Source organism: Nerophis ophidion, linkage group LG21 (genome assembly GCF_033978795.1).
Source record: "Nerophis ophidion isolate RoL-2023_Sa linkage group LG21, RoL_Noph_v1.0, whole genome shotgun sequence".
NCBI classification, from domain to species: Eukaryota; Metazoa; Chordata; class Actinopteri; order Syngnathiformes; family Syngnathidae; genus Nerophis; species Nerophis ophidion.
Window position 1 is genome coordinate 3910300 of NC_084631.1, and position 17229 is coordinate 3927528.

Sequence of the window (17229 nt, forward strand, 5' to 3'; positions counted from 1 at the left end):
TGAGTTGCATCCCAAGAACACCATACCTACTGTGAAGCATGGGGATGGAAACATCATGCTTTGGGGCTGTTTTTCTGCTAAGGGGACAGGACGATTGATCCGTGTTAAGGAAAGAATGAATGGGGCCATGTATCGTGAGATTTTGAGCCAAAACCTCCTTCCATCAGTGAGAGCTTTGAATGGTTGACCAAATACTTATTTTCCACCATAATTTACAAATAAATTCTTTAAAATTCCTACAATGTGAATTTTTTTTCACATTCTGTCTCTCACAGTTGAAGTGTACCTATGATGAAAATTACAGACCTCTGTCATCATTTGAAGTGGGAGAACTTGCACAATCGGTGGCTGACTAAATACTTTTTTGCCCCACTGTATATTTATATATATAATATTGATTATTGTACTCTTTGATTTCAGATCTGGATCACAGCTCTCAAACAAGGAGTGAAGGCCGGCACTTTCTTCTGGCCTGCGTAAGTTCTATAAAATAAGTGTTTCTGATCCCTTATGACAGTTTGTCACGCTCGGCTTGACAGTTTAGTCCTGTTTGTGTTGTCCCGTGTTTGGTGTTTAGTCCAGTGCTCTTATTTTCTAGTTTCCACTTCCTGTTGTCTTTGCAGCACCTTTACTTAGTTTGCCAGCACACCTGTGCATGTTTAGTAATCATGTTTAGGTGTAGCTGTTGTTGCTTTTCGTATGCTTTTAATATGTAAATTGTTGCTGACTACCAGCATTTCCGTAATGGCCTGTTTACCGGTATTTATTTTTTGTAATAGCATAGCTATCCCTATGCTTTCAGTGCACTCCCAGCTGCACTGTTTTTTTTGTTTTTTCATAAATTAAATACCTTCTACCTGCACGCTGTCGTCTGCACCTTGGTATCACGAACATGCATTGTGTCATACAAGTAAATATTGCGCTTAGTTTCAGTCATTTATCAATTTTCTATCGCTTGTCCCTCCTGTGTTCTTTTTTGTTTTTTGCACCATGACTAGGGAAGGTTGTTTGCATTGGGTCATATAGGTAAATACTGCGCTTAGTTTCATTCATCTATCCATTTTCTGTCGCTTGTCCCTCTTGGTATCACGAGGGTGAATTTGAATTGAATCGAATTGAATTATATTTATATAGCGCTTTTCTCTAGTGACTCAAAGCGCTTTACATAGTGAAACCCAATATCTAAGTTACATTTAAACCAGTGTGGGTGGCACTGGGAGCAGGTGGGTAAAGTGTCTTGCCCAAGGACACAACAGCAGTCACTAGGATGGCGGAAGCGGGAATCGAACCTGCAACCCTCAGGTTGCTGGCACGGCCACTCTACCAACCGAGCTATACCGCCCGCTTATACCGACTGCTGCCTATCCCAGCTACACTCGGGCAGAAGGGAGCGTACACCCTGGGACAAGTCTCTCTGTAATTGGTCATAGGCTTGAATTACTCATGTTGTCCACAAGATGGCGACAAAGCAGCAGCATAAAAATCTACTTATATGGCGTCGTCATGCTTTAAGACACTGTTTCTTAACTAGAAACTGTTAGGTAACTAGCGGCTAATGAGTATCCGCAAGACACATTACTCGTGACTTGTGATGAGTTAAAATGGTCTGAAGTTGACCAAATCAAGACTAGATTATGACCAATCATCGACCATTCAGACAACCAACCTAACATTGAACACACTTCCTACAAGTGAATGAAAGGCATACTTAGTCAACAGCCATACATGTCACACTAAGGCAGTGGTTCTCAAACTTTGTTTGTCATCCTCCACTTTCAAGCCCCACCTGCCCCCATCGCCACAACAGAACGCTAATGCCAAGCTTAACATTTTCAAATTTATTGAACATCAAGTAACATTCAAGTCAGGGTTTCCCCACACATTCATTTATTTGTGGCGGCTCGCCACGAAATAATTACGGCCGCCACAAATGATAAATAAATAAATGATAAATGGGTTGTACTTGTATAGCGCTTTTCTACCTTCAAGGTACTCAAAGCGCTTTGACACTACTTCCACATTTACCCATTCACACACACATTCACACACTGATGGAGGGAGCTGCCATGCAAGGCGCCAACCAGCACCCATCAGGAGCAAGGGTGAAGTGTCTTGCTCAGGACACAACGGACGTGACGAAGTTGGTACTAGGTGGGATTTGAACCAGGGACCCTCAGGTTGCGCACAGCCACTCTCCCACTGCGCCACGCCGTCCAAATAAAAAATAAAAATGTTTTTCGGCTTTTGACTCGCTTGACCACTCATAAAAGCAATGGGACTCTGTCTGTGAATGTAGTTTGTAGTTACATATTATATAAATATGTAAATATGATATAAATATGTACATAAAGTGTTGTAATTATATTCCAACTCCGCGTTCTTCTTGGTCATTGCCGCCGCAAGAATAGAATAATAAAAAAATAGTTTTAAGTGAACTTCCCTCCCGTTCCTCGCGCCCCACCTGTCATGTCTCTATTCCCCCCAGGTGGGGCCCGCCCCACACTTTGAGAAACGCTGCACTAAGGGTGGCCGTAAGAACAACGCCAACACTGTCATAAACATGCGCCTTATAGTGAAACCACACTAAACAACAATGACAAACACATTTTGGGGGAATATTTTCACCGCAACACAACCTAAACACTACTGAACAGATTTTTTGTTCAAATAAAGTCAATAATGACATTTTTTGTGGTCCCATTTATTTAGAAAAGTACTGAAATACATTTTTGGTACCGTTACCAAAATATTGGTATCGGGACAACACTAGTCTAAATACACACTAACATGCGTTAATTGAGCTTAGAATCAGCTAGTCGTCATTTCTTCTTCATTGATTGTGGTAGCGTCACAGTGCATTAAAACAGCGTTGAAGCTGAGCGACCATTGACGTCAGTCGAGGAGTGAGTTGTTTCACTGCAGTTAAACTAGACCATGGGTGTCAAACTCTGGCTCGCGGGCCAAATTTGACCCGCCGTGTAATTTCATTTGGCCCTTGAGGCAATATCAAATTAACATTAAATCTGTAACACCGCATTCACCGCTAATACTCATACTTGCCAACCCTCCCGATTTTCCGAGACAGACTCCCGAAAAACATTCTCCCGGACAACAATATTGGGGGCGTGGCTTAAAGGCACTGCCTTTAGCGCCCTCTACAACCTGTCGTCACGTCCGCTTTTCCTCCATACAAACAGCGTGCCGGGCCAGTCACATAATATATGCAGCTTCTACACACAGGTATGTGAATGCAAGGCATACTTGGTCAACAGCCATACAGGTCACAATGAGAGTGGCCGTTTGAACAACTTTAACACTGTTACAAATATGCGCCACACTGTGAACCCGCACCAAACAAGAATGACAAACACATTTCGTGAGAACATCCGCACTGTAACACAACAGAAGAAATACCCAGAGCCCCTTGCAGCAATAACTCTTCCGGGACGCTACAATATAACCCCCCCCCCCTTCCTTATTTATTTTCAAATGTATTAGCCTGTGGAAAAAGTTAATGTTGATATTTACCTCAGAAGGCAAGGCTGCAAATAGAAAAGAGGCATTACATTTTTTATTAAAATTTTATTTAATATGCCATTGATGTTTTTTCTTTTGTTTTTTGAAAGTTGATTTTGCACTATTAAGTTATATTAGCGTTGCTTGTTCCATATTCAGTGTTAAAGCAAATCAGTGTAGCAAACTGAGCAATAATTATTGATATTTTTTAGATTATTATTATTATTATTATTGTTTGAAACTCGATTTTGCATGTCTCTATAAATTTATATAAGTCTTACTTGTTCAATATTTAATGCAAAACTTGTTTGGGTCCCTATTAAAAGGTTCATTTGTTCAACCTTGGCCCCCGGCTTTGTTCTGTTTAAAATTTTGTCCCACTCTGTATTTGAGTTTGACACCCCGGAACTAGACAGTCATTGGACAAAAATTTGTCCCACCCTTCGGACGCTCGGCATCCCTGTAAGTCAAGGGGTGTCCAAACTTTTTCCACTGAGGGCCGCACATGGAAAAATGAAAGCATGCGGGGGCCAGTTTTATATTTTGTCATTTTCAAACCAGAACAAAATGTATGGATTTTTTTTATTTTACCTTTAAGGGTCCCGGGGACCATAAAGGGTCTCAGTCATTAAAATGTTAAAAATAAGTCAAATTATTATTATTATTTATTTAGTGCTTACAGTTAATCTCTATATCAACTTCAAGTTGATATTGTCACACCTGTAAGTTTGTTTTGGTTTTGGTCAGGTTATGTTTAGCTTTTTGGACATTTTTTATTTTTATTTTATTTTTTTATTTATTTTATTTTTTTTTAATCTTCTATTCCCCCCCACCCCCACCCCCTCTTGTTTACCTGTATGTCATCTTTTTTGTAAGGGGCACTGGAAGCCGGCAGACCCGTCAGCGATCCTGTTCTGTCTCCCTGTAATGTTTGTCTGATCTTGAATGGGATTGTGCTGAAAATTGTAATTTTCCTGAAGGAACTCTCCTGACGGAATAAATAAAGTACTATCTAATCTAAATTTAAGTTCTGTCTCGGCACTTCCTGGTTTGTTTTCGTCTCCATGCCAACTCATTAGTTTTCACCTGTCATGTCACGTCCTTGTTCTCAGCCTCACACGGCATAGCTCGGTTGGTAGAGTGGCCGTGCCAGCAACTTGAGGGTTGCAGGTTCGATTCCCGCCTCCGCCATTCTAGTCACTGCCGTTGTGTCCTTGGGCAAGGCACTTTACTCACCTGCTCCCAGTGCCACCCACACTGCTTTAAATGTAACTTAGATATTGGGTTTCACTATGTAAAGTGCTTTGAGTCACTAGAGAAAAGCGCTATATAAATATACTTCACTTCGCACCTGTTTTCACTAATGATCACGGCTACTTAAGTTACTCTTTTTCTTGTCTTCATTCTGTTATCTTCACACTCGCACGCACCCTACCCATGCTGCACCTCCTTCACGAGCTCGATAATCAGTTTCATGCCTTGTTGTTCGTTTTGGTCCACGCCGACTAAGTTTTGTTGTTTATACCATAGATAGTATCTTTGGTTTATTTGTATATAGTCATGGCATTGTGCTGTTTTTTTTAAGTTTAGTATAGATTATTATCGGCCACAGAGCGCGTCCTTGGTTTGCCTTTTTGTAGTTTGTTTGTTTATTTGATAAATATCATGTACTCACGTCCACGCCTCGCTCGTGCTGATTCTCATCTGCGTCAAAGAAACAATCCATGTCCAAGCCTAGTTGTGACTGATGTAAAGTAATACTAAAAAGGTTCTATGGCTTTTCTGTCAAAAACTACTTTTTTTTTAATTTTTTATAGTAAAACTGAAATATGCACTATTTAGTAATTAAAGCCCTAAAAGGTCAATAATGCAGGACACCATTGATTTTAATTACATTATATTTTTGGAGTAATAACAGTGAAAAGATAAATAAAATACCAATAAATATATTTGGGATCCAAAGGGTGCCCCACTCATAAAGTGACACATTTTTATTAGTTTTTTCTTTTACTTTCAACACATAAGTTACAGGATCAAAATCTATTGATTTTACATTCAAACTATTATTTTGTTTTATGCTCTTTTCTCAAAGAAAACTTTGATGTTTTTAGTGCCTCACTCATAAAGTGATACATTTTTATTAGGTTTTTCTTTTACTTTCAACACATAAGTCACACGAACAAAATCTATCGATTTTACATTCAAACTATTATTTTGTTTTATGCTCTTTTCTCAAAGAAAACTTTGATGTTTTTAGTGCCTCACTCATAAAGTGATACATTTTCATTAGGTTTTCCTTTTACTTTCAACACATAAGTCACACGATCAAAATCTATCGATTTTACATTCAAACTATTATTTTGTTTGTTTTATGCTCTTTTGTCAAAGAAAACTTTGATGTTTTTATATGGCAACCACACAATATATGCAATATTTACAACACAAAACATTTTAAAGTGAAATACTTGAAGTAATTGGAGCTTTGCAAATAATTAATTATAAGAGTATTTTTTTAGCAATGGCAAAAAAAGGAAAATAAAGAAAGACAAAAACAGCCTGCATGGCAGCTTTGTGTCAACATTGCAACGTTTTCTCGTTAGATTTCACCTTTTTATTTTTGCAATAGCGTTTCCAGAATGTGTGGCGGGCCGGTAAACAATTAGTTGCGGGCCGCACTTTGGACACCCCTGCTGGAAAGTGGGTGTTGCCTCGGTTGAATAAATGCCAAAAAATGATGAGTGTTTACGTGCCAAATGGAACATCATCTAGATATGTAATTCATATATATCCATCCATTTTCTACCGCTTATTCCCTTTGGGGTCGCGGGGGGCGCTGGGGCCTATCTCAGCTACAATCGGGCGGAAGGCGGGCTACACCCTATAAAAACTCATATCCATCCATCCATCCATCTTCTTCCGCTTATCCGAGGTCGGGTCGCGGGGGCAGCAGCCGAAGCAAGGAAGCCCAGACTTCCCTCTCCCCAGCCACTTCGTCCAGCTCTTCCCGGGGGATCCCGAGGCGTTCCCAGGCCAGCCGGGAGACATAGTCTTCCCAACGTGTCCTGGGTCTTCCCCGTGGCCTCCTACCGGTTGGACGTGCCCTAAACACCTCCCTAGGGAGGCGTTCGGGTGGCATCCTGACCAGATGCCCGAACCACCTCATCTGGCTCCTCTCCATGTGAAGGAGCAGCGGCTTTACTTTGAGTTCCTCCCGGATGGCAGAGCTTCTCACCCTATCTCTAAGGGAGAGACCCAAACTCATTTGGGCCGCTTGTACCCGTGATCTTATCCTTTCGGTCATGACCCAAAGCTCATGACCATAGGTGAGGATGGGAACGTAGATCGACCGGTAAATTGAGAGCTTTGCCTTCCGGCTCAGCTCCTTCTTCACCACAACGGATCGGTACAACGTCCGCATTACTGAAGACGCCGCACCGATCCGCCTGTCGATCTCACGATCCACTCTTCCCTCACTCGTGAACAAGACTCCTAGGTACTTGAACTCCTCCACTTGGGGCAGGGTCTCCTCCCCAACCCGGAGATGGCACTCCACCCTTTTCCGGGCGAGAACCATGGACTCGGACTTGGAGGTGCTGATTCTCATTCCGGTCGCTTCACACTCGGCTGCGAACCGATCCAGTGAGAGCTGAAGATCCCGGCCAGATGAAGCCATCAGGACCACATCATCTGCAAAAAGCAGTGACCTAAAAACTCATAAATACTATTAAATTTTTTTTCCATACAAAATCTTACAGACATTACAAGTTTAAAATTGTTTTTGTACATTATTTATTATTTGTGCTAACTGGGCCAACACATATGTTCGAGAATTTAGAACATATACACATCAATTCTAAAAATCTAGTGATTCCAGGACTGAAACTTATTACCAGTAAACATTTGCTCAAGTAGCAACATTTAATGTGATGTGTTTGTGTTTTTTTAGTTCTATTCCACTGGAAAGGCGGATACTGACGATGCTACAGTGGCTCCATCTTCCTGAAGTCGACAGGTGAGTTCATATCATAAATATTCTTTAAATATTCTTAAGACTTCCTGTTTCTATTTGACACATTGAGTCCCTGACAAATATCGATAAGAACCAGAGGTGGGTAGTAACGCGCTACATTTACTCCGTTACATCTACTTGAGTAACTTTTGGGATAAATTGTACTTCTAAGAGTAGTTTTTATGCAACATACTTTTACTTTTACTTGAGTATATTTATAGAGAAGAAACGCTACTTTTACTCCGCTCCATTTATCTACAATCAGCTCGTTACTCGCTACTTTTTTTAAATCGATCTGTTAATGCATGCTTTGTTTGTTTTGATTTTGTCAGACACGCATTGAAAGTAGGAACTACGCATTCCTGCGTTTCACCAATCAAATGCAGTCACTGGTGACGTTGGACCAATCAAACAGAGCCAGGTGGTCACGTGACCGTCACACGTAGAACCCGACATGTTGAAAAACTTATTGGGGTGTTACCATTTAGTGGTCAATTGTGCGGAATATGTACTGTACTGTGCTATCTACTAATAAAAGTTTCAATCAACCAATCAAAAGTGTAAAGGAAAAAAGACACTTTTTATTTCAACCGTACTTCCCGTCAAAAGCCTAAAGACTGATCGCACAGTTCCTGTCTTCACAATAAAAGTGCCGCTCCATCGCGCCTGCGCTAACAAAATAAGAGTCTCCGAAAGCCAGCACAAACAAACTAGCAAGATACAGAGTTTGCCGCCAATGTATTTCTTGTAAAGTGTATAAAAACCAATATGGAAGCTGGACAAATAAGATGCCAAAAACCAACGACTTTCATGTGGTATTAGACAGAAAAGAGGAACTTTTTTTCTCCTCCATTTGAAAATGTGGACATTATCAGCACTATACTGTCTGATTCCAGTCAATGCAAGTCATCAGAATCAGGTAATACACCAACTTATATTCTTGTCTTCATGAAAGATAGGAATCTATATGTTAAACATGCATGTATATTCATTAAAACACCTTTAACATGTCAACAAAAACGGCAAAATAGATCAATATAAATCATATACTATATATATATATATGAGGCAGATCACTTCGACTTGGTCATTTATTAAGTAATTGATTAACGTTAAAAAACTTATTGGGGTGTTACCATTTAGTGGTCAATTGTATGGAATTTACTAATACAACTTTCAATCAATCAATCAATCAATCAATCAATCAATGCCTACTGATCCTATGGTGCTGTTAAGTTATTGTGGCTCAATTTGCCTTAATTTTTTAATTTTAATGTATTATTATTTAATATATATTATTGTTTTAGTTGCTTAAGAGATATTCCTGGCTCTGAATTTGCTCATTGCTATTTTTATGTTTTTGTGCATTACTTGTTGCCGTAATCATTAAACAAACAGGTTACTCATCAGTTACTCAGTACTTGAGTAGTTTTTTCACAACATTTTACTTTTACTCAAGTAAATATTTGGATGACTACTCCTTACTTTTACTTGAGTACTAAATCTCTAAAGTAAAAGTACTCTTACTTGAGTACAATTTATGGCTACTCTACCCACCTCTGATAAGAACCAAGACTTGCATTATGTTTCTCCGCATGTTTAAACGTGAATTCTTATTTCCAATGTCCAGTTTGTTGAGCGTAAGAAATAAACACCAACAAAAAAGTATGGATACAAAAGTTTTGCTTTATTAAAAAAATAAATAAAAGACGGGTCCGTTATTATATAGAATTTACATAAATATGTATTTATGTTATGTAATTGATACACAAGCTGCCCCACCAAGTCCAACCAATCAGAGTCAAGTAATTAAAGAACGCATTATGTTCTTAGTAAAGGTCATATAAACAAAAACATTGCTTTAACCCTGTGTGGAGGGGGGCGTGGCCTGCGGGCCTGCCGCGGAACGGGGTGTGTCAGGACCGGCCTCAAAGACAGCGAAAGGTGCGTAGATGGCCCAGGTGGGCCTTGTTAGTGTTAGAATATTTGTTTCGAAGTTATGGGTTGTACTTGTATAGCGCTTTTCTACCTTCAAGGTACTCAAAGCGCTTTGACACTACTTCCACATTTACCCATTCACACACACATTCACACACTGATGGAGGGAGCTGCCATGCAAGGCGCCAACCAGCACCCATCAGGAGCAAGGGTGAAGTGTCTTGCTCAGGACACAACGGACGTGACAAGGTTGGTACTAGGTGGGAATTGAACCAGGGATGCTCGGGTTGCGCACGGCCACTCTCCCCACTGCGCCACGCCGACAAAGACAGCGAAAGGTGCGTAGATGGCCCAGGTGGGCCTTGTTAGTCTTAGAATATTTGTTTCGAAGTTATGGGTTGTACTTGTATAGCGCTTTTCTACCTTCAAGGTACTCAAAGCGCTTTGACACTACTTCCACATTTACCCATTCACACACACATTCACACACTGATGGAGGGAGCTGCCATGCAAGGCGCTAACCATCACCCATCAGGAGCAAGGGTGAAGTGTCTTGCTCAGGACACAACGGACGTGACGAGGTTGGTACTAGGTGGGAATTGAACCAGGGACGCTCAGGTTGCGCACGGCCACTCTCCCCACTGCGCCACGCCGACAAAGACAGCGAAAGGTGCGTAGATGGCCCAGGTGGGCCTTGTTAGTGTTAGAATATTTGTTTCTATGTTATCACATAAACTTTGTGTTACATTGAGTGACCGGTGAGAAGCAAAAGCCGTCTTTGAAACCTACCAAGAGTAAGGCTCGTAAAACTACACTGGGTAGGGGGGAGGCAACATGAAGGTGTTCCTGTTTCTTTCATCTATTATAAACAACAAAAAATATATTGTTTTTAACCCAAGGACTACAAAGCGGAGAGAAGGCAGGATCTGCCCAAGTGCTAGACAACCTGTTTTTTAACCTCCTTTTTTGAACTCTTTTACGAACCACTTTTTTAAAATGTTTTACAAACCTCTTTTTTTTAAATGTTTTACGAACCTCTTTTTGAACTGTTTTACGAACCTCTTTTTTGAACCGTCCTTTTCTGTGAACTGTACACGACCTTTTCTGTGAACTGTATACGACCCTCGTCCCTTAGAAACAGCTGTGGCCATGTGGTCAGGGAAGGTCCAAATAAAATCAGGAGGCATGCAATCTTTCGCCAGAGTGTGGGTGACACTGTAAGAGGTTACAGGTCGACACGTTTCTCACCAATTGAGCTAAATTGAATTCTGTCTCTGTTTATTTCCTTGCTTCTTGTCTTGTTTAATAGATGTTTGAACCTGACAGTTAGCTGATCACCTGTCGCCTTTATTAGGAGCAGCCGTGATGAAACGAGTAGTTGTTGTAGTCGGAGGTGCTGATGAGAGACACGGAGGCAGAAAAGACACTGTGCTGAAAAGCAAAAGACTTTTGCACCATTGGATAAGAAAAGACACTGTGCTGAACTGCAAAAGACTTTGCACCATTGGATAAAAATAAAACAGTGTTATACCCAGAGTTCCGGGCTCTCCTGGCAGTGTGTGGTGGTCTGAGGAACCCACTAGAGGGCAGCCTCTACAATTGTCGCTGCAGGCCCGCAGGCCACGCCCCCCTACACACCCTGCTTCTCAAAAGAATCGGAATCGAGAATACTTGGGAACCGTAATCGAAACTAACTGACTTTTGCTAACGTCTATTTAGGAGATAGAATGGATACAAAACAAAAATATACACTTACGTAGGGATTGTGAATAATAGTCAAATCTCCCCTTCAACGAGCTGCTGCTCACTGCTCCCCTCACCTCCCAGGGTGTGATCAAGGATGATAGGTTAAATGCAGAGAATAATTTCGCCAGATCTAGTATGTGTGTGACAATCATTGGTACTTTATCTTTTAAATGTTACCAGGGTTTGTTGTAAGTGCATGTTGGATATGTTTAATTGAATTATATTTATATAGCGCTTTTCTTTAGAGACTCAAAGCGCTTTTACATATTGAAACCCATTATCTAAGTTACATTTAAACCAATGTGGGTGGCACTGGGAACAGGTGGGTGAAGTGTCTTGCCCAAGGACACAACAGTAGCGACTAGGATGGTGGAAGCGGGGATCGAACCTGGGACCCTCATGTTGCTGGCACGGCCACTTTACCGACCAAGCTATACCGCCCCATGAGTCCTTCGTCAGACCAGAAGGGCAAGAAAGGGCAGACCGTGGGCAAGCAAGCGGTAGGGGGCTGGAGAGAAGCAACAAGGTCCATGTCCAAACAGGGGTCGAGGATTGAGGGAGGCAGTCCGATATCCAGAGGGGAGTCGAGGCACACAGCTCGATCGTGGGGAAACAGGAAGGGCACTGCGGGAACAGAGGAAACTGGGAAGCACAAGGAGAGCAAGTACGTGGGAGGGAAGCCAGAGAGTGAACTACGTTCCGGTGTAGGCTCCTCAGGTCCGCTGGTCTTTATACGGCTCGTCATCATTCCTCCCAGGTGTGCTCGTTGTAGATTGCCTGCAGTGTTGCAGGCGCGTGGCTGTGAGGCGGCCAGAGCGAGCAGGGGCGTGTCCTGGCATGCTGCCAACGGAGGGGCTGGCAGAACTAGCTGCCGATGAAAAGCGGGTTCGAGCCCGCGCCGAGACAGTTAGAGTTACATTATATATAGGTAGATACCCACTTCTCCCACGTGTCCAAACAAACGTTCCGTCGAGACTGACATGTTCCCCCGAACCCGATCTTCTCGTCGAGAAAATCTTGTCGGTTGCACGGAGAGACAAGTTGATCAAAATGAGCCTCCAAGAGCGTTGCGACGAGACGATGAAGCAGAAACAGGGATAGATAAGGAAAGGTAGAGAAAAGCGTCCGCCTTCGTTGAGAGCCAGATAGAGATGATCTATTTACTGTACTGTTAAAATTGTGTTTATTCATAATATTACAATATATCTTGAAATACTCTTCAGTACACACAAGAAAATTGTACAACTGTAAAATTGTTTCTTTTCAAGATTTTGACCTCTTTATTTTCTTCAGGTTTTTTTCTGCAGTGCATCTCTGATGTGAATGTCAATAATCATTCTGAAGCCTTTTTTAAAACTGTTAACCCTTCCAGACCCTACATTTACGGCCTGCACTTTGAGCAGCCAGACATATACGGACATAAGGTGGGACCCATGAGCATGGAAGTGAGTGACATGGAGAACAATAATTGATATCAACAATGACTAATATGATATCAATGTGGCGATGGTTGGCGTAAATACTCGCTTCTTCATGTCTTCCAGTTGAATAATCCTCTCAGACGGACCGACAAGATTATTGGTCAACTCATGAACGGACTGAAGCAGATGAAACTACAACGATGTGTCAACATCATGATAGTTGGCGATCACGGTATTAAAACACACACACACTGCACTACAAGTACACACAGCTAGTGTGGCAATCTTTGTGTCAGGTTCAAACACTGATGACATCTATTAAACAAGACAAAAGGCAAAGATTCAAACAGAGACATAATTAAATTTGGACTCAGATCTGAGGAGGGACATGGCCACTGTACTCTCTGTACAGTCCTGCACCACGCTCTGACGAAAAAGGTTTACGTCTCCTCTTTTATTTAGATATTCAATGTTTACGCAACAACACAAGTCACAACAGAAATGGGGTGTAAGTAAACAGTCATTGTTTTCGGTCACATTTAAGACAAAAGAAGAAGATGCCTCGGGCTTGGGCTCGTCCTTGATTCAGCTTCGGCAGGTCTTTGAGGACAATAGATAAGCCCTCTCGTGTCATTCCTACGTACACAGCGGAATCTTCCGAGACTTTGCCAGGTGCAACAAAGACAGCTGTCATCTGTTCAATGGAAACTCAGAGTGGAAAGTTTTTTTGATAATTTACATACAATTTTTTTAACACTTTGCATACAAGGTTGTACTGTACGGGCTACAATGATTCACACGTCCTATGAGGGAATACTTTCTGGAAAATAAATAAGTAGTTGGGAATACGAAGGCAGAAGAAAGAGTAGTTGTGCGTCGTGTTGTTTTTAGTGAACGTGTTTCCTTCATGATGTCTCCAAGTGTGAGGCCGACTTCTGATGGCAGAGTGTCAAAGAAAGTGAAATGAAATATGGTAAAATGTTGAGAAAGTGTAGAAATCAATAATGGTTGGGTATTGTTCACATTTGATCGGATACGGTAACAATTCCCATTACCTGGGAATCGATACCGCTACTCATTGGTACTAATATTTGGTACTTTTTTGCGCATTAATAAATATTATTTGCTTTGGAAGATAACATTTTATTGAGCGGAATATGATAACTGTGCTGTCTATTTTTTTACACCTTGTTTTCCTATTAAATTTTAGTCTCTTATGCATGCAGTTGCACTTCCAAGACATTAGATGGCAGTACTGTCTACTGTTATCTATGGCATGTTGTCAAACTAGGAAGTAGCTTTTTCCTGAAGCGGAATGTGTTTTGTTGCGCCCTACAAAGTGTTTACTAAGGGTGCACAATTTTTTCTTTTTTACCTCCAAATCGCGATTCTTATTCATCCCGATTCCAAATAGTTTCAAAATTTTCAAAAATCAATAAAAAAAAACTATTATATATGTGTATGTGTGTGTGTGTGTGTGTATATATATATATATATATATATATGTATGTATGTACGTGTATGTATGTATGTATGTATGTATATGTGTATGTATATCTATATATAAATACATATAAATGATAAATGTGTTGTACTTGTATAGCGCTTTTCTACCTTCAAGGTACTCAAAGCGCTTTGACACTACTTCCACATTCACACATTCACACACTGATGGAGGGAGCTGCCATGCAAGGCGCTAACCAGCACCCATCAGGAGCAAGGGTGAAGTGTCTTGCTCAGGACACAACGGACGTGACGAGGTTGGTTCTAGGTGGGATTTGAACCAGGGACCCTCGGGTTGCGCACGGCCACTCTACCACTGCGCCACGCCGTCCCATATATATGTGTATATATATGTATATATATATACATATATACATATATATATATATATATATATATATATATATATATATATATATACACATTATATATATATATATATATATATATACGTATTTATACACACAAATATACATACATATATATGTGTATGTATATGTATATACATTATATATATATATATATATATATATACGTATTTATACACACACATATACAGTACATATGTATGTGTATGTATTTATATGAATTATAAAGCCAATGTATATACAGTATGTATGTATGTATATACTGTATATTATATATGTGTGTATATACATATTATATACGTATGGATGATTGATATATATATATCCCATCCATCCATTTTCTACCGCTTATTCCCTTTGGGGTTGCGGGAGGCGCTGGCGCCTATCTCAGCTACAATCGGGCGGAAGGCGGCGTACACCCTGGACAAGTCGCCACCTCATTGCAGGGCCAGCACAGATAGACAGACGACATTCACACTCACATTCACACACTAGGGCCAATTTAGTGTTGCCAATCAACCTATCCCCAGGTGCATGTCTTTGGAAGTGGGAGGAAGCCGGAGTACCCGGAGGGAACCCACGCATTCACGGGGAGAACATGTATTCTCCACATTGAAAGATCCCGAGCCCGGGATTGAACCCTGACTACTCAGGACCTTCGTATTGTGAGGCAGACACACTAACCCCTCTGCCACCGTGAAGCCTGATATATATATATATATATATATATATATATATATATATATATATATATATATATATATATATATATATATATATATATATACAGTCATTTATTTATTTTTATACATTTTTTAAAAGCTTTTATAGGCCATCTCCATGCAACCAGAAGGAGCTTTTCTAACTTGTAACCTGTTTTGAAAAATGTTCACTATAATTATTGTACAAAGTAATACATTGCTGAAATCGGTTTGAATCGAGAATATTGTTTTGAACTGTAAGTATTGTGCTTAATACACACCAGCTGTTTGATTATAACATTCATCTTAGTTGGAGTTTTTATATACTAAATTTCGAGACGTTGAAATCGCCAAGTAAAATTGCTAATGCTAACAGTAGCCTGTCTATGGCAAATCCAATGTAAATTAGCATCAAGCTAGCCTATTTGGGAAGAGTGGAATTTTTCCATTTGAGAATTTTCTACTAAGCATACTAGCTTTGTTGGTGTTGGAAATTCCAACATTACTTAGATCAGGGGTCGGGAACCTTTTTGGCTGAGAGAGCCATGAAAGTATTTCAAATATTTCAAAATGTATTTCCGTAAGAGCCATATAACATTTTTCAACACTGAACACAACTAAATGTGTGTATTTTTTAAGTATGACCAACATTTATAGAGTATAATAAGTCTCTTATTCTTTTTAACAACATTGTTATTCTAAAAGTTAACCAATAATAAATATAATACTTCTTACCATTAATGTGACATCGTGAACAGGTGTGGTAGAAAACGGATGGTTGGATTAAAATGCTTGAGAATGTTTTATAATTTGAACGTTATTTTTGAAACTGTGATTACCAGCCGAATTATTCATTACTTCTCGTGTTAAGCAATGTCAGCTATGATTTATCTGAGAGCCAGATGCAGTCATCTGGCTCTACAGCCATCGGTTCCCTACCCCTGGTTTAAGCATTAGACACCTTTTTACCTGCACTCTGCCTCCCGCTGTTTCCCACATCTACAAAGCATTTAGCTACCGACTGCCACCTACTGATATGGAAGAGTATTACACGGTTACTCGGCATAGCTCGGTTGGTAGAGTGGCCGCGCTAGCAACCTGAGGGTTCCAGGTTCGATTCCCGCTTCCGCCATCCTAGTCCCTGCCGTTGTGTCCTTGGGCAAGACACTTTACCCACACTGGGTTAAATGTAACTTAGATATCGGGTGTCACTTTGTAAAGTGCTTTGAGTCACTAGAGAAAAGCGCTATATAAATATAATTATCTGAGAGCCATATGCAGTCATCTGGTTCTAGAGCCATAGGTTCCCTACGCCTGGTTTAAGCATTAGACCTCTTTTTACCTGCACTCTGCCTCCCGATGTTTCCCACATCTACAAAACAATTAGCTACCGACTGCCACCTACTGATATGGAAGAGTATTACACGGTTACTCGGCATAGCTCGGTTGGTAGAGTGGCCGTGCTTGCAACCTGAGGGTTCCAGGTTCGATTCCCGCTTCCGCCATCCTAGTCACTGCCGTTGTGTCCTTGGGCAAGACACTTTACCCACACTGGGTTAAATGTAACTTAGATATCGGGTGTCACTTAGTAAAGTGCTTTGAGTCACTAGAGAAAAGCGCTATATAAATATAATTATCTGAGAGCCATATGCAGTCATCTGGTTCTAGAGCCATAGGTTCCCTACCCCTGGTTTAAGCATTAGACCTCTTTTTACCTGCACCCTGCCTCCCGCTGTTTCCCACATCTACAAAGCAATTAGCTACCGACTGCCACCTACTGATATGGAAGAGTATTACACGGTTACTCGGCATAGCTCGGTTGGTAGAGTGGCCGTGCTAGCAACCTGATTCCTGCTTCCGCTAGCAACCGATTCCCGCTTCCGCCATCCTAGTCACTGCCGTTGTGTCCTTGGGCAAGACACTTTACCCACACTGGGTTAAATGTAACTTAGATATTGGGTGTCACTTTGTAAAGCGCTTTGAGTCACTAGAGAAAAGCGCTATATAAATATAATTATCTGAGAGCC

General features: G+C 40.8%; 1 protein-coding gene across 1 annotated transcript in view; it reads left to right on the forward strand.

The window, feature by feature from the left end:
- enpp2 (ectonucleotide pyrophosphatase/phosphodiesterase 2) overlaps positions 1-17229 on the forward strand; it is a 75240-nt gene that overhangs the window by 17377 nt on the left and 40634 nt on the right. Inside the window, exons 9-12 of the mRNA XM_061881626.1 lie at positions 421-476; positions 7463-7528; positions 12582-12654; positions 12754-12862. Coding sequence (XP_061737610.1) covers positions 421-476; positions 7463-7528; positions 12582-12654; positions 12754-12862 — 304 coding nt within the window. The remainder of the gene's footprint in view (positions 1-420; positions 477-7462; positions 7529-12581; positions 12655-12753; positions 12863-17229) is intronic.